The 21,835-nt window shown below is 45.9% G+C and overlaps 1 protein-coding gene across 1 annotated transcript; it reads right to left on the bottom strand.

Moving 5' to 3' along the window:
- Positions 1 to 11,181: 11,181 nt before the first annotated feature.
- On the bottom strand, positions 11,182 to 21,788 carry DDO (D-aspartate oxidase). The gene is given in 6 exon segments (XM_033054377.2): positions 11,182 to 13,052; positions 15,549 to 15,725; positions 16,539 to 16,647; positions 16,843 to 17,049; positions 21,346 to 21,448; positions 21,450 to 21,788. Coding segments are annotated over 6 exon segments (1,488 nt in total). The 5' UTR covers positions 21,774 to 21,788; the 3' UTR covers positions 11,182 to 12,484.
- Between the last annotated feature and the right edge of the window lie 47 nt (positions 21,789 to 21,835).

Below are 21,835 nucleotides of genomic sequence, written 5' to 3'. Positions count from 1 at the left end.
CAGGAACTGGCTGTAATTATATGTGTGTAAGCAAAGCCTGTTGAGAAGAAGAACAAATTAAAATTTTAGCATAATGCATGAAACTCCTGTCCAGCAGGAGGATGAGCCTTTTTGAGGTGATTGCTGGGACATACAGCTTCTGCAAAGTTTCATATCTTTCACAAAACATGCTCTCTCTGAGTCAGGCTGCAAATAACCTCCCCTCTTTGCTCTCCTAAAGCAAGACGGATGATGTTAGAGGAACATGCATCAAGCTGGATCCAGCTGAGCACAAACTGCCACCATGAAACGCAAGGAGTAACTGGAACAGCGACTCTGAATGTGAGCATGCCATTTCTGCTGAGAATAGTTATCTTTGTGCCCTGATAACCAAAACCAGACATTGGTTTTACAGTATCTACTTTTTATGTAGGTACCACAGAGCTCCCTCAGTTTCTCCAGAAAAAGTCTTTAAACTGTTAAAATTCCTCTCTTATTTACAAATTTGTAAATTTACACATTTTCAGCACTGTGCTTTTGTAGTAAGAGCACAGTGCTAAACCTTTAGAAGAAAAAGTTTAACACAAATGAAATTTCATTGCTTCAGTGCTATCCTTGCTGCTTACAAATTACCTCTTGCCTGCGATATTGTTGATACTCAAATCTCACCTTTGAAGCAGTTATTTAATGTTTCTCTCTCTTATGGCCGTTTTCAGTTCAAACACCTTGCCTATCCCATTCAGCTTCTGCCTCCACTCACTGTCAGGGTTTCTGTTTATCTTCTGGTTAGTCACAACATATGCCCCAATCCCTCTGCAAAATTAAACCCCAGGCAGGAAAAATACTACTAGGATTCCCTATAATTCACCAAGGGCTGCTAATACAACTCAAACATTCCTCCTATTAAATGAGTAGATAAATAGAAACACTCTTTTTGACTCTGTGCTCTGGACTTGGTATGAGCTACTTGCCAAAATCTAAAGGACAGAGCAAAGGAAGAGCTTTTTCCCTCTCCTTCCTCCTACACTCTTGACTAATGCTTCAAAACTCAGAGTGACGCTGTTCCGTGCACTTGAAAACAGAGATGTTCTGTATAGAATTTCACAAGCACGGTGTGTCCTTCCCACAGAAGATGTGTGTGCCTCAGATTCTCAGTCTGCAGCAGTCAGAGCTTTGGTCCAGGCCCAGTTTATTGCCTTGCACATTTATGTGTGAAAGCTCTGTCATAGCCCTGAGGAACATAGAATTAAAAGTCTGTAGCTCCCCGGGTGACTTCTTGGTGATGGCTTTTGTGCAAGCCTGGTTTCAGTTCTGTTCCTTAAAATTGCAACTTAAAATCCTGGGAGTATTTCTTTATGCACCAAGTGACAGACCTCTGTGGAGCCTGCACACAGCTCTGCCAGGTAGGTACAGCCCTTACTCCTTCCCATGCCTTAAATCCCACTGAAAACTATGAAATAATCTCTTTGTGTTATCTTCTAAATGTTAGCAACAGGGAAGTAAATTGGCTGCATTGGTCTATTACCCACTTACTGCTGCTGAGAAATATATGTCTGAACAGCTGTCAAGGCAAAAACTCAGCTGTGTGAATCATTAAAACTGCTTCTCAGCTCGCCACTGGTAAGTTTGAAGATAACAATGAAAAAATATATGTTCATCCAGTCTCCCATTAGCTCTCCTCCAGCTCGTGGGCCATTTAGGCAGCTTAACACAAGATTGATCTTGCTGTTGAGCAGCACAGCACGAGGCACAGGCAGAAGCTGTCTTTCCCTGCAGCTACAGGGGGAATCGAACAGCATTGCCGTGCTCCAAATTTGACAAAAGAGATGGTTGATAATTATTGGCCTGGAGAGGGGATTATAGCTCAAGGTTTACCTGTGAGTAACACCGTTGTGTGTTTGCACTCATACACATCTGTACCTGTGCTCACACACTCACTGCAGGAAGAAGATGGATGAGATGGCCCTTTGGGAGAAGGTGCTCTGCAGCTTTCTGCTACTCCTGGACCTCAACTTTATTTATTTAACCCTAATCCTTGGGTTTAGCTGTGTTTCAGTCCTGGAGAGGAAAACCAGTGTTTTTACAGTCTGCTTTTTACTAAATTGTCCGATCATTCTGAACAAGCAAAATTCTGCCTGCTTTTTAAAATAAGGGCTGGAAATGTTATTGAAGAGATTTTAGTATAAAAATTAGAAATGTATTGCCATTGTAAAAAAAAAGACATTTCACTTTACAGAAATTGAGTAGTGATGGCTCACATGCAGTTCACATACTGTTGCACAAAGATTTTTTGATATCAGTTCACCATCTGATTTCCCCAGTATCTGTACTGTTATCCCAGGCAGATGTCTGTCTTTGCTTAGAAACTACCCTGCATTTCTATTAAAAATCCTATTTTCTGTATGTTTTAAAGATTACTTTAGTGTTATTCTGACTTCAGCTCTCCACCTTTTTTTGGATGCAATAAATTTGACTTACATTTTTACATTTCTAAGCACAAGGATGAATATCTTTCATTAAAAGTGTGATTTGGCATAGGGATTAATCTATAATTGTCAGAATTTGACAAAACACCACAGCTGGAGTAGTAATGATGGCTTTAAGAAATTATATAAGCCTTTTTATTACATTTTTTTAATGGGCTTACATAGAACAGTACAAATGCCAAAGTATTTATGCAGGGGATGGCAACGGCTCTGGAACAATCGAGCAGACATCACTGAGAGAGACCTTCCTTCATCTGTAAGCACTCGGGGAAGAGGGGTCTCCAAGAGGGGATGAGGTACAAGCCAAACTGGGGCTGACAGGGAGAAGAACAGTAGCAAAATGTTTCAGGAAGAAGATTCACAAACAAATTAAGACCCATAATTAATGTACTATGCTCTTTTTCTATGGTCTGTCTTTCAATGTTGTTTGATACATTGGTGTCTGTCTGCATCATTAAAGGAATAGGAAACAATAAAAGCTGGGAGTGGCTGGCAGCATCCTTGAGACCTGACAGGTGAAAAGCAGCTTTCCTAGGATAGTAGGCTTTCCAAAATATTCTGGACCAGTATGCAGGCCAATTTAATAATATCCACCATTAATAAAGGTTTCATCCACATTCTGGAAAGCATGTCTTTTTTTTTCAGGACAGTAAATTCTGTCTTTATCTGCAACAAAAGGTTGTTTTTCTGAACTATTACCATGTGGTCAGCCAGTCCACTCCTCCATCTGGTTGCATTTTGAAGTCTTAGATACAATCCTAACAAGGAGGAGAGAGATGGTGTGCCTGAAACAGAAAAGATACCACAGCTCCCCTGCAGCTGAGCAGCCTGTCTAGGAGCAGACGGTGAGGATAAAACTCAGTGTTCTTCCCGCAGGCTCTTTTCCAAGCAGTTTGCCCTCAATGTCATGTGGAGCAGCATCAATGATGCAGACACTGGTATTGATCTGAAGTGGAATAACCTCCTCAGCCAAGAGTTTGTATGTAGGTTAGGCGCTACCACAGGGCTCATTGTTGTGGCATGTGCCCCCCTGCAGTGTCTGCCTCCATCCTCAGCTATGGATGTGGGAAGCAAAGGCCAGTTGGATGTTTCAAGATGCCCTGGGAAGGACAGAGTGGGTTTGTGACAAAGCAGGCGCCTCTACTGGCATCGCTCCCAGCGAGGAGCACTCAGCTGGGCTAATGCTTGTGGCTGTGCCCCAGCTCCTGGCTTGCTCACAGGCTCCTTGTTAGGAGGAGGTCCCTTCACCAGAATGTATTGAATTTCCTCAGGAACAAGGTCGTTTCTCTGTACTCTATCAGGAGATAAAGTACATGTTTCTGAAAGCATAAAGGCTTTTTTTGCAGGGCTTGCTTAGTGCCTGCTGCTCTCCTGTCAGCAAGGCTGGAGGCAGAGTCAGCAGCTACAGAGGAAAGCCTGCTCTGCCATCTCCCCATGGTCCAGTCAGCACAGAGTGGGGAGGAGTGTCTGACAGGACACTTACTTCCCCTGCAAGGCAAAGATGAAGCTGTGGCTTCTCCTGAACTGTAGCTGGGTCAATGCCAGAAGCCAGGCAAGCAAAGGAACCTCCTAGCTGGAGCCCAGAACACCAACAGGGGGACACCCCAACACTGGAACATGCAGAGCAGCAGCTAGAAGAGGCAAATTTTCCACTTCTCACTTCTCCCTCAGGCTTAATGTGAAGCAAAGATGATCACTGATATATAGTGGCAGGAACCTCTAGGAATCCAGGGCTTTTTACTCAATCTTTCTACTGAAGTGCTCAGTCTTATACTGCAAAGACAAACAGCAACAAGATTGCTCTCAGCAACCCAGACAAGAACATTTTAGTGCATAATTATGGATGAGATGCAAAAGGACGAAAAAGAGGGAAAACATCTGTTCGCATAGAGTTTATTGCCGTTCACTTAAGAGGCCCATTAAATGCCAGAAAAAGCTATTTATCCTTCTGTTTGAGGCAATCATCCTGCTGCAAATCTCTGCGTCAATTCGTCCTGAGATTATTCCCAGAGTGCTGACACTGTGCAGATACACTCACCACACAGAAAATAGGTGCCCACCCAGGATTACGGAGGGATTTTCAGAAGCAGGCTGGACTGTTTCTTGGAGTCTTGCCCTGGAGTTCAGCTGCCTCCTTTATTTCAAAAATATCCTTTGAGCTTTTTTATTGGAAGCACACATAAAAGTTGGATTGCTCTTCTTGTAGTCACAACAGTATGGGATGTGAGAAGTCCAAATCCAGTTCTCTGAATGCTCAAAGGAGACCAGCTATCCCACTGACCAAAAAAACATTTGACTCAATAGGCTGCAAGGTCTGTGCAGAGGAGAGGCTTCATCTCCTTGAAGCCAAATCATGCACTTGTTTGGCAATGAGGAAAGCAAGTGCGAGTGCATTGGTTCATCCCTCTCTCCCTCTCCTCTGGCCTGCTCAGGCCTTTCCACAAGACACTGGTGGTTGATCACACTGGGAACTCTTGGAAAGCTGGGGGCAGGGGCGGGGGGTGCAGTACTGACCGTACCAGGAACTCCTGCTGCCTTACCAAGGTGGGAGATGACCGCAGGAATAATCAGTCATCCCCTGACAGCCTTGGAATGTTCCTTATCTGAAATGTAGCTCAAGTGGAACAGTACCATCCTTACTGGAATTTCAAAAATTTCAGTAATAACTAACTCAGATTGCAGCCAGGATGAAAATATATCAGTGGCTTAAGCCAACCATCTCACAGCCCCAAAAACAGTGGTCCTAAGACAGACTCTTTGAGCTCTTCTGGGCTGCAATGAGCTGCATCAGTATTTCTCTCTGTGTGGGATGCCTCTGAGAGTGCCCAAATTCTCAAGTTTGCAATAATCAGAGAAATATCACCTGGCAACAGAACCTGGGCATATAGGCTACTGCTTGAGCCTCCACCCCCCCACCTCACCCTCATTAAGAAATGCCAAAAAGGCATTAGACATGGGCGTTCAACAGATTCTCAAAGGGAATGTTTCAATACATATACCTTTGTACTTATACATTACATATCCATGCCTCTGTGTGTATTACCTTTGTACATTTGCATACACATATCTGGGGGTGTGTATTGACTTGGACACCCTATAGCAAATATAGTATGCATGTTATTATCTTGGATCCATAACTGTTATTACTGTTTGTTGTTGATCCTTGGTTAATCTAACATTTAAGTGCTGCTAAATCCTTCAGACATAAACAATTAATGACGTGTGAGTCTAAGCTCGGATCCAGCCATGTGTGGGAACCTCTCTGAGAAGCAGTCTGGAAAGCAAGGGCGTTCACTTTCAATCTCAAGACCTACCAGAGAGTGTCCCTTAACCCTTCCTTGCTTACCCCTTTTTACATCCCTGGTCTCCATATAAATCACCCTAAATTGATTCTAATTGGTTATCCTTTATATGTACTATCCAAGCAGTATTAGAGTAAGCCTTGCCATCGAGCTTTGCCTCACTTTTGCAAATTTGTATTTAAGTTTGTTTTCATTAATATATTTGATGGTGATTCTTTAAGCAACCTGAACCATTCATTTGTGTCACAGAGAAGCTCCCTCCTCCCCTCCGTGGCTCTACTGTGTTCCCTGAGGGAAGGGTTGCTTTTCAGAACTTTGTTTTAGCCAAAATGCTGACTGAAAGCTCACACACACGTGCTTCTTGAAACACCGACAGCTGGCTCAGTCACTTAACCCTCTGATGACACAGAAAATAAACAAACCTCCCCTCCTCTGTTTGGCTCACAAATTGAAGGAAAGGCTGGTTGACTGGGACTTTGGAGAAGTTGGATGAAAAGGCAGAAGATGTGACAACAGTGGGAGCACAGCACATGATGCACATGGTACATGCCTCTTACTGTGTGAGAAATATATTGTCCTTATGGTGGGTAATGGACATTAACAGGAACAGAGTAAAGTGATGTGGGGCAGTGCTCCCCTAGTGCTGGCTGCTGTCAGTAGTGTAAGACGGTGTCAAAGGATGGAAGCAAAACACAGGAAAAATATTCCCTTGAAACTGCTTTTGCTTTTGGAAATACCATTTTTATGAAGTTGTTCATTTTCAGAAAATTTCTTCCCCCTTTCTTTTTCTCCCCAGCACCTCCTTTTCTTATTAAGCCTGGGTTTTGATTCATGTCTGCTTCTCCTTCTCCAAAATATGTAACTTCTACTTCTTCATTGACAAAAATAGACATGGGAGGAAAATTCCCAGAAAGAAACCAGTCCGTTTCAGATCTTGAAGAGCAGTAATTTCTAGTATCTAAGCACCCAGAATGGTGTCTGAGCTCACCAGGAGCCTGGTTAGGAGCCAGTGGACACATGGACCAGGGTGCAGCCCCACAGAGACTGCCCCACAGGATGTTCAGCCCAGGCATAACTTGAGGGGGACCCCAAAGCCCACAACATGAGGAATTGAGGACACTTGGCTATCCAAGACAATGGTTCTTTTTGGTAGGGGAAAAACTCTGAGACATGCTGCTATAGCAGCAGCTTTATCTAGGATTATTATTATTACCTTTGTTTGTTTTTTGTTTTTTTCTGGTATGCTGCTACCTTCACATTTTATTGTACTTTTTAAGAGTGCTCTCCATAAATAATTGATCAACGATCCTTTTTTACAGCTCTATTGAAGCACTCAAGTCCCCCAAACCTTGTAGGTATGTGGGAGCCCGACAGGCACCCAGATTTCCACTGAATTAAGCATCACTCCATTTGCTCTTTGAGATGGAGTGTCGGGTTTTTTCAGCAACTGCTTGATCCAACATCTCCCTCTGGTGGAAAGTAGGGACTAGAGCAGGATTGATTAGAGCAGCGGACAACATAACAATACTCACTTGATTGCTGTGAAAACAATAAAAATCTCGGTCCATGGTGTTATCTCTAATTGCTACATTTATTCCTAATGAATTTTCAGTTTATCTCAAATAGTCCTTGACTGGAAGAGAATGGTAATGAATGGTAAATGCCAATTTTCCTGTATTTTCCAGAAATTTGTTTTAAACAGAGGCAAAAGCCTATATCAAGAAAATATTGTTTTATGGCATTGTTTCTGTTAAGAAAATCAACAAAATTCCCTGTTGCAAAAAACTACTATTTTGTGCACAAGCTTCAAAATCCATCAGACACCTGATCTGCTCTATGGAATCACAAGGATTGATAAAAACGTCTCAAAATATAATCGTTCTCTTTCCATACCATAATTACACCTTTGAAGTTCCATGTGAGCGTGACAGATTGGTTCCCATCTGCCAGGGGTGCCTCTTCAATGTAGATCAGAATGTGGATAAGAAGGAAATAGTCAAGCAGTTTGGATAACTTATGTCCAGACACTCATGGGCTTAAGGAACAGCACAGGGATAAAATGCTTTGCCTAGGTGACAGCTAACTCTTTCCTTCAGGACACCTTTCATCAGCACGGGGAGGTCTGGAAGATTTAATGAACCTTCCACTATTAATCCTTTCCCACGTGTGAATGTTTCTCTAACACTTGTTCTGTGATTCCAGATGAAAACTACAGAGCTGATGTGGCAGCATAGACAGATTTAAGATCAAAATGGAGTTTTGAAAATTCCTCAGCTGCTGGCTCAGCTTCAGCTGGAGCTGGAGAGGTAACAGAGGCCACAGCTTTGCTTCAGCTCCTGGCACAAGACTTGGGTGAGGAGCAGAAGCTCAGGGGTGGCTGATGAGATATTGCCAGAGACTGACACCTGGGGTGGGGCAGCTGAAGCAAGACAAGATTTATCTCAACAAACTTCAACTGTCTGAAAGCAGTCAGTGTCAGTGAGCTGGCCTGAAGGCACTGAAATAGTGTGGCCCCCGCTTTGGGGGCAGGTGTAGAGCTGGCACAGGGCAACATCACTATGTATCTAGGATATATTTTAGACTATTTAAATTTTCCATGCCTAGGGAAGTGTAACAGAAGGATGTTCAGTTATCCCCAAAATATTAGGGCACATTCTTGGCAAATTGAAAGCTTTTGGAACAAAAATATGAGGTTTCTGAATAGAATGTTCAATCTTTGTGTGGCATGACTTTAACCAGGGAGAAAACTTCTGTGAGAAGGAGTAAGATTTAAAAAAGACTTTCAGGCTAGAAACTGGGGAAGTGAGGAGAAAGAGAGGGGCAGAGAATAATGATGAAAGTTGTTTAAAGGTGCCATTTTGACCTCTTTATAATCACATGTCTGAAATATCAGACATATTCCAGAAGGAAGATAATTACTGGGTCATTGTAATAGCATGATAAAAATTACATGGGAAAGAACCAAAATAGATTCCCTCCAAATTAGGAAAAGGACATGAACTTTGTCAAATTAAAAGCAGAAACAGAAAGGAAGACTAAGAGCCTACTCTACTAGACTACTAGACAAAGAGCCTTCTCTATCCTAGCAGGAGCAGGGAGCCTGCTGGAAGGTTCTGCAGGTGACCAGGGTGTGCAGATAGCAGATGATCAGGGTAGCAAAGGAGTTTGAGAGGAAACACATCCTAACACAACAGCTAAACAGATTACTTGTGTCTGCATTCAGCACAGAAAAGCTTAGTGAAATTCCCATGGCAGAACCATTTGTTAAAGGGATAATGCAGGGAAGCTGCCTCAGATTGAAGGGTCATTAGATGAGGCTTTAGAACAAATAAATGCAAGGGATAGTAACAAATTCATGAAAAGCAGATGTTACTCACTTGTGGGTTTTTAAGGAATGCTAATGGAAATTGTTGTACTATAAGAGCAGTGTATAAGCTTTTACTAAAAACAGCCAAAGAAAAAAGAGGATGGCAAGTGATACTGTTTCTTTTAAGTGCTGTAAGGGATATAGAGAAATACAAGCCATTAAATCTGACACCCGTGGCAGGCAAGTAGCAGAAGCCATAGTTACAGAATAGTTGCAAGGAGAGACACAGACTAAGAGGGGAGAATTGGCAGAGCTTTGCAGTGAGAATCTATGAAGCTGTGCTCCACCACCCTCTGACAGCTTCAGAGGAAACTGTGAAGCTGCAGATGAGAGCAATCCACTCGCTATGATCTGCGCAGCTTCTGGAAAGCCTTTAACAACATCTGTCACCAAGGACTCATTAATGCAGCATTCCAGGGATCTCACAAGAGCAGAGCAGAAGGGTGGAATCTCCTCCCTGGCCACATTGCCGTGGATGCAGCCCAAAAGAGAGTTGGCTTTCTGGGCTGAGTGCACAGTGCCAGGTCATGTTGAGCTTCTCCTCACCAACACTCCCAAGTCCTTCTCTTCAGGGCTGCTCTCAGTCCATTTTCCATCCAGCCCATATTTGTGTTTGGGATTGCCCCAACCCAGGTGCAGGGCCTTGCTCTTGCTCTTCTTGAGTTTCACGAGGTTTGCACAGTCCCACCTCTCAAACCTGTCATGCTTCCATTCCTCTGGATGGCATCTCTTCCTTCTTTTGGTATCAGCAAACTTGCTGAGAGTGCACTCAGTCCCACTATCTGTGTCACTGACAAAGATTTTAAACAGCACCAGCCCCAATACTGACTCCTGAGAAATGTCTTCACTTGGGACACAGCCCCTCCTTGTTGGCAAGAACAGGATCCAGCATAGCACCTCGCCTTATCAGCTGCTCTGTCAGGGAGAAGGAACCTCCTGGATTGCTTATGCTTTACTGTGCTGTCTTCTCCAACAGCTATGTCCCCATGAGGATCAGGGCTTGTGAAAGTGAGGCAATTATGTAAACCAAGATACTTCAAAGTGGGAAAGAAGAGTCCAAGAGAGAGTATGGTGAAGCTTTAAAAACTCAAATGGGCCATGGAGTCACTACCTCTCATATCATGCAACGAAGGGGCATCAGATGATGTTTTCAGGTTCAAGACAAAGATAAAGGCAACAAGATCTGCTCCTTATAAATTTCTCTCTTTACAGAACCTGTTTTCATAGGATGCTGGGGAGTACAGAAGCACTACAAATGGTTTTAGAAGCAAGTCAACAACTGTGTGGAAGATAAATAATCTGAAACACTAAGCTACCCCTCAGATGAGGAGGATCCTAGGCCAGAAGTGGCTGTCCCCCCCTGCTGGCCATGAGCAGAGCTAGGACACCAGATGGATAAGCTTTGCAGCCAAACCTGTTCTGACACTGTATCAACCAGACAGTTTTCAGAAGTAGATTAGAGAAACCCCATCGCCCTACAGAGAAGTGCACAAGCACAGCTTTGCTTTCTTATGGGGCTATGATCACCCTATTAGCATTAGTAGTATTAGTAGTATTTCTTGCTCTAGGGTAAGTTACACTGTTTGCCATTTTTAAGCTTAAAATAAAGATTAAGAAAAAAGAGGCCATTCTTATATTCTTTTTCCATGTATTTTTATGTTCAGTGTTAGCTGAGGACAAAGCTGCAGTTTGACAAGCCCTATGCCAACACTGCTGCCAAAGGCAGCAGCTCTGCCCTCTCATACCACTGGAAAGGACAAATGGGGGGGCGGGCGGGGGGAACAAAGCAGGGAGTGCAAAATTAGCTTGCAGAGCTGAGAAAAGGAGGATGAGGCTGCTGAAGGCAGGGCTGTCTTAGGCTGGTCCCAGGCCCTTATTGACCCATAATTTAATTTGGTGATGTTTCTTCTGACAGCTGTCCCTTGCAAATAATAACTGTCCTCATCCCCCCTGAGACAGCCATGGTTGAATGTGGCCTTTCTTGGCCCTGTCAGGCCATCCCAAATGAAAGAAAATCCCTTGCTTATGAAAGAGAACACTACAGAAGTGACCTTTGCTCCATTATTAGAACTTTATTTATCACTTAATTTTAATCACTAAAATTATTGAAGGATTTTGAATGGTTTTGCAATTCTATGGACAAACTAGACAAAAATTGATGATAACACTCTCAAGTGAGCCATTAAAGATTTAACAAGAGTCAGACCTGTATTTTGATGGTAAGATCCAGTTTTGGGGAGTGCTTATCTTCAGACACATTAAAGGGCTTGAATTGCTGAGGGGAGCTCGACAGAGCCTCTGCCATGGAGTGAGAGGATCTGGGCTCTGGTAACTCAGCTTTCTTACTGCAGAGGAGCTTGCTCACATCCAGTTACAGACAAATTTTTCTTTGGAGTGTTTATCGAGTCTTAAATGGCTCTTCTACGAAACTGATGCTGGTGTTAGAATCCTTGTTGGCTTGTCTCCAAATTATTCATATCAGCTGTTGCAAGGAAAGCAGACAGTGTTGTTGTGAAGTAGAAAAGGGATGTTGCATTCCAAAGCCCACTCTGAAAAATCCTCTTCAGTAGAACAAAGGCCATATCGATGTTGCTGTGTGGGAGAGGAGGGGAGGGGCTGGGGGGAAATCATTGGTGTCTGAGAGCAAAATCTGAGGGCCTTGAAGGGAAAAAAAACAGATTTGCAAACTAGTGTGAGAAAATATGCTCATGTGGGGCAAGAAACTTTACGTTCCCTGAGGTGCAATATGAGCAAATGCAGTGATGGGTATCACAGACCTGCTCTTAAAATCACACTTGCCTGGTCACTGTGTGTGACAGTGAGCTAACACTGCTTTCTGTAAGAGCTGACCTGGAGCACTGTAATGCAGCACTGCACGGCGTTTTCGTTTCCTTCTAAATCATACAGACAATGATAAAATTTGTTAGCAAGGTGGCAGAAACAAGGGCAATTCTAGATTAGATTTGGTAAAAGAGCAGACAATTTATTTTTACTGAATCTGAGCCTACTGCATCTGACACCCTTTAGATGTAGATGCAGAAATGCTGAATTGATATTATTTGCATTACACTGAAGCAATCTGATCACTGTTATGTGAAGAGTATTTACATGTATCTTGGCTTCTTCACATGAGAATAGGACATGCCCAGGGCAGATGGAGGAGATGATCAGCTGGACTAATACTTGAATCAATACATCATGCTTTTCCAAGGTGGCAGAAGATACCACTAAGTATCTGCACTGGAATAAGCTGTTGACATAGTTTCCTTCTATACAGTAACAGACTTAAAGTCCAATCTGCTACTAGGAGATGCAGCACTAGCTGTAAATGAAAAAGGAGCCTCTGGGATTCAAAGCTTGGCCCTCGATGAGGAGCCTTGCAGAACAGAAATGCACTCTCCCACCAGGTGAGCAGCCTCATTGGCTGTGCCCCTGTGTACTGAAAAGCCACCTGCCCCATGCCCATAGTTGTGGACCACTGGGAGCTTAACTCCTCCTTGGCTCAAAACCTCTCTCTGCACTCTCACACACTGCATGGATGGCCTCAGGCCCACCTTCACCTCAATATCCTGAGCTCCCTGCAGTGAGGGCTCAAGGGAGCAGCATCTGTCAAAGATGTCTCTGGTAGTGCCAGCATCAGGGGAGAGACTCCAGCTCCCCTTTTCCCTGGTTCCCCCCAGGGTCACCCTGTGTACCCCTGGGTAGATGTAAGTTAAGCCATCTCCATCCCGGATGAACAGTTTCACCCAAGGAGCATGAACCTTGAGTACTTGTCCCCTGACAGGGAAGAGCTCCTTGTCTCCCACCAACTGCTGGGCTCCTAGGCCTGCACAGTTGACAACGATGTCATATTCACGGCGCAGCTCCCACAAGTCTTCTACTTTCCTGGTGTACATCTGGGTGCCAGTTGCTTTCAACCTGCAAAAAGACTCCAGAAGTGAGGCAGAAAAGAAACTCCTCAACCCTTATGTAATTATTATGAATGTTAAGTGAGATAGATTGCCTTTGCCTTTACAAACTGATCAAAACCAAACAATATATGGGATAAAAAGCAAAGAAAATGCTATGGGTGTTCTGTTTGTGATTTGTCTGATTTGATCAAAGGTATTTAGCCTGGTCAGGCTGGAAAAAGTAAAGCAAGTTGATCAGTTTTAGAGAAGGGTATGGCATCAGACCCTAAGCAAACAGTTAGGTCCTCGTGGTCTTGATTAATTTCTCTAACAGCATCAAGCTTTAACAGCCCAAACAAACTGAGAAAAACCAGATTTATTTACCAACTCACTCATGCTAGTGGCAGAGCTATCATACTACACCCCTTACAGTGTCTGTTATATGCTGCCACATTCATTCCCAACTCACCTCCCGAGCTATGTAGCCATCTAGTGCCATGTGCCAAGCCCCAAGATCTGCACTAAGGCAGGGGGGAGATGTGGCATGGGACCTGCAGGGTGCCCATAACTTTCTGGAGCAGTAGCCAGGAGTCATGCAGGATGGCTCAGAACACCATACATGCTATCTGCTCTTCAGTGAGAGTCACCTCTTCTTGAGATTCATTTCTGAGCTCAATTCAAGCCAAATCCTCCCCTGAATTTGCCTGAATTTTGAAGCCCCTCCCAGTGGAAAATCACTGGTGTGACTGCATGCTGTCAGCTAGATCCCGTTGCTGAGGGTTTTTGCTGGGGGTTTTAGCATAAGCAAGGTCTGTGATGCACTAAGTGGAAAATCCCATCCTCTGCAACATTCTAGCAGCTGGCAAAGCCATCAACCCCACTGTAAAGGCAGTGGTTTCCCACAAAGCAGTGAGTGAGCTAAGAATCCAGGACATGGTTGATGCTCTGGGGCCTGATGTAGCATGACACTGAAGCTGTCTGGGAAGAAGAGGGAAGATCTCATGCAGCAGCTGTGGCTGGCCACCTTGCAGGGAGAGCTTCTAAGAGTTGTAACTGGGACTCTGTCACCATGCCATAAAAAATACACCAATGAAGAAAACCACTGAAAACTCCTGAATTTGGGCAAGTAAGCAGGAAAAATATCCTGAAGTCTATTTTTGGCCAAGCAAGGTGGGCACAACAACAATTTTCCTTGTGGACTGCCAGGAGAATGGTCTATAAATACTGCTCAGGCCACTAGGGGTTTGAGAATTAGTTACATGTTTAATATTCTCTCAGTTCCCATCACCAGGGAGAAAAGAAAAAAAAGAGCTTGATCATCTCATTAGACAACATCCTTGGAGAAATAAAAAGACTACAGCAGGAATGAAGAGGGAGCAGAAATAATATGGCAGATACCAAAGAGGTTGTACAACTTAGCTGTCCTGCAGCAGAAATTTGCTTCAGTAAGGCAATGAAACATGACAGATGATGTGTAGTAGATGGCACAGACCTCACATGGCACTAGTGCCACAGGAGAAGTCCCAGCCTGCCTGGCTGCTACAACAAGAAATGCTTTTTCACATTTTGCAGTGTGATGAAACACATCCAAGTAACCAGCTGAGCTGGCAATTTGTACCTTGGTGTCAGTACACATCTCTTTACTTAACCCCAAATCAGCTTACAGCCTGCCTCTTTCTCTCAAGCGGCTACAGTCATTGCTCACTTCAGAGGTACTTACTTGGATTAAATACTTATCCCAGTATGTCCCAGGGTGTCAAAGCCCTTTTAGATCTGGATCCTGTCTCTCCTATGGTTCTCTAAAATTAAGGTATTGGGGGGAAACTTAAACATTTGGAAATTGGCAGATTTTCTAACTTGGATGTCAATCCAAGCATGAACTCTGAAGCCACGACTCCTCAGAGTGAGTACATCACCCATCTTATGCAGGCAAACATTTTCAAAACATTTGTTACAAGATGATGCTGTTTAATATTATGGGGTTTTTTTCACCTAAATGGATTAAGAAATTACTGCAATTGTTGAACAAATTTGAGATTAATTGGTTCAGCTACTTCCTAAGTCCAAAGTCTTCACAATAAGAAGATGTGCTTATTCTCTCAGGGGCTGGATGTGTCTTCAGAAACAAAGGGATATTATTTGGGAAGTTTGACAAATGTGGAGCCACCAAATGTTTTCTCAGGACATGTGAGGTTCCTGATGTACCTTCAAGGTCTGTCTGGCTAAGCACGGCCCCTGTGGTTATGCTGGCCCTATGCCCAGGGTCGCTCACACTCCAAGCCCCACTGCACAGACACACTGGGAGAAAGTGGACATTGCATAAATGGGGCCTTTCACATTTTAGAAAAGTTGGGTATTTATTTCCTGTGCTTCTCCCCAAGCAAGAGCTTGTTATATTTTCCACAATGAGAAACAGCCTTTTTCCAGTTTTGTTCAAATTTAAGGCTCTCAAGGAGACCCTGTCTTGCCACCAGTCCCTCTGCCAGGGTTTCCCTCTGCATGCCCAGTCTGCAGCAAAACCTACCTCTTTTCCAGCCACAGCAGGTAGGGTGGGCAGTCACATTTCAGGGTCGTAAAGGCCTGACCAAATCGGTGCTGCGGGAACCTTTGGAGTTCTGCTTTGGACATTGGTCGAAATCCCAGCACAATATCTGACCAGAAAGGTAACTCTTCTTTGGGAGGGCTTTTAAAGACCTGCCAACTAAAAAGACAGAGAAAAACCTGGAAAACTTTACTGCTATTGCTCTGCCATGTTATGTGTCATGGCAATCTTAGCATAAACCCAGGAGCTCAGGAACCTCTTTCCCTGCATCAGTGCAGCTCTGAAAGGTTAACAGCAATGAGGAAACATTGCTGCCTGCTCTGGCAATATCTGCCTGGGCAAACAAGCAGAGGGTCAGCACAGCTGAGCTTGAGGGTGGCACACCAGGGTAAATAAACTGCAGAAAGCTCTTCCAGTGATAGTGTATATAGAGAGTGCCCTCATGCAGTGTCCCCAGCACAACTGCAGACACCTGGCTGGACCTGCCGGGCCACTTGCACACCTGTTCACCATTCCTTGGGTATCCATAAAGCTACAGAGTGCTCAGTCTCAATGCTCCCAAGAGGCAAATTTCTGAGTACATAATAGGCAGCATGAAACACCCCCAACACTCCTCCCTCCCCCAGCTGAATTCCTGTACCTAGTTCTTTAAGCTGGAGGATCCTGCAGTCCCATCCCTATGGAGATGATCCCTGCTGCAAATAACTAGTGGGTGACGGTGTGGAAAACATCAGTTATTAAAAGATTTTTGGTGCTGGTAAGATTTGAGAGGGTTTTCTGTGCACATCTGTTCCTGAATTTTGCCTAAAAATACATTGTATGTGTGCAGGCTACAACGTAGTTTCTTGGGAATACAGACATAAAAGCTATTCCTTGAAGGAAATACCCCTGAAATCGAGCAAAGAAAACCTGTCTGCCTGCTCCAGAACACAGCACAAATGTACCAAAGGCTGCCCCGGGGGCTGTTCTTACCCAGAGACCAGGTGAATGCCAGCCTCTGATGCCTCGGCTGAGTTGCTGATGGCAAAAAGGTAAGTGAAGGTCTCTTTGAACCACTGCTTCTGCCTGTGGATCGGTGTGTCTGCATGTGAACAAAACCACATGTGCAGAGAGGAATTATGCAAAGAAGAGATGCACACAAATGAGTGTCAAGGATTTGGGACAGACAGGGAACACAGGTCAAGGCAATTTTCCTCCTAAGCCTCAAGGCACTGCTGCACACCTGGACACAGCTGCATGAGGTGCCATGGGCAGTGCTGTCCTAACTTAAACGAACCTGGGTAGGTGTGAGGGATGAGCATCCCAGCTGCCACATCACTCATTGTGTTGGGGCTGAACTGGTCTGAAAGGACTGTCACAGAGCAGCTGGGACAAGTTTCTGTGATGCACAGTGCTGTGGACAGGCCAATGAGTCCCGCGCCCACCACTGCAACCTTCGGTGAGGCCATCTCCAGGATGCAGAGCCAGAGGAGAGAGGTTTTACCTGCATTTGGAAACAGCATATCACAGGTCACTATCATCCAGGGCAAGTACCAGGTTATCAAATACCCACATGAGATGTAACATAATCCCTCCTCAACAAATGATTGAAGGTTAAATGCTGCACACAACTAGGACTGTGGTGAGGATTTTAAAATATCAGCCTTTGATATGACAAAAAAATTTTGAAAAGTCTTTTAGCAGCCACCACCTCATCAGCACAAGAGAGTTATCTGCACATGCACCACTAGTGTTTGGGCTGGTTTGGGAAAGGTTTTCTCAATAAAACCTGAGGGCGTGAGGCACTCATCAAGTTTTCTATCATGTCAGACACAAAAGGCACAGAGCTCTGGAGGAACTGGCTTTTTTAAAGCTTTTTAAGTAAAAAGGTTACTTGGATATTAGGATCTACAGCAGTGAGGGCTGTCACTGCCTGGGTAGCAGAAGCAAATCACACTGGAGGTCTCCAATCCATTCTTGGTGCTTATACCTGCCAGTATGACCCACTACCTTGGACAGATTCGTGGGCATCCAAGGCTGCCATGCTCTAGGCAGCACACGGCATTCCCCAGGTGCCAGCCAGTCTTGCTGCTCCCAGGGCCTGTATTTTTGCCTCTTTCTGCCTTACTTTGTAACGTGCTTTATGTTCTGGAGTAGCTTCACTCCACTCCTCATCTGCTGATTGCTACTCCAGGAAGTGCAGTGTCTCTATTTTCCCCTCTCCTGGACAAGTTTTGGAGCTGGCACATGTCCTGGGGAGTGGCACACAAGTCTTGGTTGACAGTCACCTGGTTGCCCATCCCAGTAAGGTGCCAGCCTGTGTTCCTGGCCATGGCCAGCTCAGGTCCCACACTGGTGAAGGCATCAAGGAGAACTGAACCACGCAGCTCCATGCACCCTGCAAATTCCCCAAAGCAAGGACTAAATGGCCCCAGAAGAGAGAGACTGGGCAACCTCAGAGGTGATAAATCCTGTAGCAGCTTTGAACCAGGTGAGTAGGGGTGCTCCTGCTGGGTTAGGCACCCCTGCAATAGGTTACTGCCAAAATCTGACCAGGGATGTAGGGGGAAGATCCCTTCTGCCTATGACTAATTTTTTCCTGGAATAGTTATAACACTCTCGGAGAGGATGCTGAGCGAGACAGGGCTTCAGTTTTGTGCCCTGATGGTTCTGGTTTCTCCTATGGGGCTTGCTTACCAGTGACTGTAGAAATCCAGCCTCACTAATTGCGTTCTGAGAACTTTTACTGGAAACCAGTACTGTGTACAGTATTACAGTATTTTAAGTCCAGTGCCTGCACTTACAATGATAGGCTGATTTACCATCTTCTGGGGCTTTTGGTATCTTTGATGTAAATTTAGGCAAGACAGATCATGTGGAATTATGATAGGTCAGGTTTATTTATGAGATCCTTGCTCACAACTGTTCTCACAGCTTCTCACTTATCCCTGAGGTTTTACTACTTAAAATTTGATGTCTCTGCTATGTAAGAAGGGAAAGAGCAGCAGGCACTGTTGTCTGTCATTGCATTCCTTCTGCATCACAGCCAAGGGTTGTTATAACTCGTCTTCTTCTTCTCAGGGCAACGTTTATGTTTCTTTCTGTTAATTATCACATCCTTTTTCCCACGCTGACTACAGAAGTGCCTGCACAGCAGATAAAGAGGACACAGTATGGGGGGGTGGGGGGGGCGGGGTGGGAATGGACCCTGGACCAGAACTGCTGGCCTGCATGGCTGACACCTGGAAACCAGTCTGGAAAAATGCTGGGGGAAGGTGAAAGGGAAAGTAAGGGAGAATATTAGTAACAAGAAATTGGGAGGCTGGGTAATAATTCTGCAATTACTTAGGAAAACTGGTTCTGAGAAAGGTATCCAAACACATCTTTATGAACAAACCTTCTCACTCAGAACTGGAAGATGTGGAAACGGCGTGTGACTCTCAGAGAGCCCATGGAGCCTCCCAGCAGACCATGGACAAGCACAGCCTTGCTTTTTCAGCTGCCCTGGAACATATGCAACAGGTACATTATCCACCTGCCTGAGATGAGCTTTCAGTTGTCCCTCACAACTCTCCTTTGCTGAAGCCCTTAGACCATGGTGGAGATTGAATTTCCTAACTGATCTCCCTGTCCCCAGGGAAGAAAGGGGAGCTGTGGCTTGGTGGAGATTCAGGTTTCACAAGTCTACCCAGTTCAGATGGGATTTTTGCAGATGAGCCAGTATGATATCAACTGATCCCTATGCTGCAAAATCCAGTGAGGGCAGGAAGGGGCTGCTGACAGTACTGGAGCCTGTGGGAACAGTTCCGAAGGCCATGACAGGCACCTGTTCAATGCAACATTTTTCCTGCATCTACTGTGGCAGCCCAGGAGCACGACAAGCCTTCATGCCAAAAACTGTGTGTGCAAAGCAGAGGCAACACACAGCATGTATGAGTGAGCGCAGGTCGGGCTTTGCAGAGCCACTGACCCCACTTTGAGCGCAAGGCTCACCTACGGCTCTGCACTGGCAGCCCAGCCTGCATCTTGCTGGGTGAGGGGGGCTGAGAAGGAGAAACTATTTTTAGCTGATGTGGCAGCCCAGCTTAGTCCCAGCAGGGGTGACACTTCTCATCCCCTCAGACAGGCCTGAGCATTTTGCACAAATCAGCATCTAAAAAGCAGATCAGTTGCAGTAGCTGCTGGGGAGGGAGGTGAAAGGTGTCAGGTACTGTTTAGCTCTCTGTATGAAGAACAGGAAGAAGCCAGAGAGTCATCCGGAGCTGTAATTCCCCAGCAATGAGGACACCAGTTGTCTGATGTGGGTTTCATGTCCCTACCACCCTCCTGCTTCTCTCAGGCCAGAATGAATTAGTTTTAAAAATACTGAGATATTTTGTGACGTGACTTCACCTCTCAATGCCTGCAGCTGAGGAGACAACATCAGCCTTGTGTGACACAAGGGGGTCTTTATTCTTTCTTGCCTCAAATAGCTGTATGCCACCACTAAGTGCCACTAACTTTCATCTCTAACATCATTCTGGCAGTGGGTAACATGACCAATATGGATAAATACACAGTTCCCCAGCACACACACACAGAGGAACATGCACATCCACTGCCAGCTGCAGCTGCAGCCCATGGTCACAGCAGGCTGGGCGCTCTTAGCTTGTGTCGCAACCCAGCTGGCCTACCAAAATAAGCATATTTACACACCCAAATAAACAGTGGAAAAAGCCCAGCTGAACTGTTGACCAGAAAAGTCAGAACAGGAAGTAACTAAAGAAAACCAAAACCTGTTATATTTTAAAACCTTGGTTTGTTGTTGTTTTGTGGGGTTTTTTTTGTTGTTTTTTTTTAACTGACTCTAATCATAAGTAAGTGCTGAAACACTTTTTTGAATCATGTGAAGGCTGTGGTACTGGGGAGCAAAGGCTCAAGGCTCTCTGAGCTGCTGGAGGGGCTCCTCATCCCCAGCATGCCATGGAACACTTTTTCCCTTCATCACTTTTGTTTTATCTCTTCCCCAGTTTACAAGCACCCTTGGTGTTTGTTCCCTTCACACGACCCCAGAGAGGGGTTTTTCTGGGCAAAGACTGATCCACTCTTGTGTGTTTGGAGGAACTCCTGATTTTGGCCTTTTGATTCTGGCCAGGTCCCCTTTCTGCTCTTTGTGCTGCCCTGTGAGACGTATATTTAGGAAGTGCTGCAGGAGAAAGGCAAGGATGATGTTTCTTAACCGAGCAAAGGACTCTAGGGGCTCCTCAGGATACCCTCAGCCTTCCTGCACACACAGCACCACTGCCAGAAAGCAGGATCCACAGGCGGCCACAGAAAGCCACTGCCACGGGAGAGCCCGGGGCTACCAGGAGGCCTCAGCTCCTCCTTCAGGTGGATTGTTTGCAAGCACGGGACACACCTTCGAAGGGATGACAGGTATACTCCTCCACCAGCCACCCGCAAGAGCCGCCTTCACCAAAGAGCACCTGCACGCCGAGCGATGCTCTTGCTTTCCTCCCAAACGGGAGAGAAAAGCAATCCTCTCCGCGATCCCCGCTTCCCGCAGGGCCAGGCGGGGACGAGGGGGAACAAGGAGCAGCTGCGATCCCGGGACTTCCCCTCAGCCAAACCCTGCGGTTCAGCCCTCCCGCCCCTGTGTGTGGGCTGAGCCCTCCCTGCCCCGCTCCGCGAGATGGGATCTGCTCCTGGGAATTCCCCACGCAGCCACTGCCCTCGGCAGCAAAAGGGCTCCAGCACCCTACACTGACTTCTTCTAGAACTACGGTCTGGGAACGACCCAAGCGGGGAAAGCAGGCGATACCTGTTGAGGAAGAGGCCCCCTGTCCCGCCTGGAAGAGCCGGCGCGCCGGGAAGCGGCCGGAGGGCCGTGCCGGAGCAGCGCGGGGGCCGCCACTCCTGTCCCGGGGCGCTCTCGGGGCCCGGCCCCGCGCCCCGCTGGATGAAGGAGCTGTTTGTGCCCAGGCCCAGGCTCGGGCCGCCTCCGGCGCTGGCAGCGCTCCCGGAGCGCCCGGCGGCCTCTGCCGGGCCGGGCCCTCCGCCGCCTGCCAGAACTTTTCCCCCGATACTCCCTCCCGGGGAGGCCCAGCGGGACCGGCTGTGCTGCAGGGAAGACATTGTCCTTTTCCCTCCCTCACAGGCAGTCATGTTCTGCGTGTTTCTGGAGCTGCCCGAGGATTGCCACAGCGCTTGAGCAATCGCGCGAGCGGCCAGGAGGGGAACTCCAGCCATGGCAGGTCGCTGAGGAACGAGCGGGTTCCTGCCAGACCGCAAATCCCTAACGAGCGCCGCCA

This window comes from Catharus ustulatus, chromosome 3 (genome assembly GCF_009819885.2).
Source record: "Catharus ustulatus isolate bCatUst1 chromosome 3, bCatUst1.pri.v2, whole genome shotgun sequence".
Classification (NCBI taxonomy): domain Eukaryota; kingdom Metazoa; phylum Chordata; class Aves; order Passeriformes; family Turdidae; genus Catharus; species Catharus ustulatus.
The sequence above is the reverse complement of the archived record's forward strand: the minus strand, read 5'-3'. Positions and strand labels throughout refer to the sequence as shown.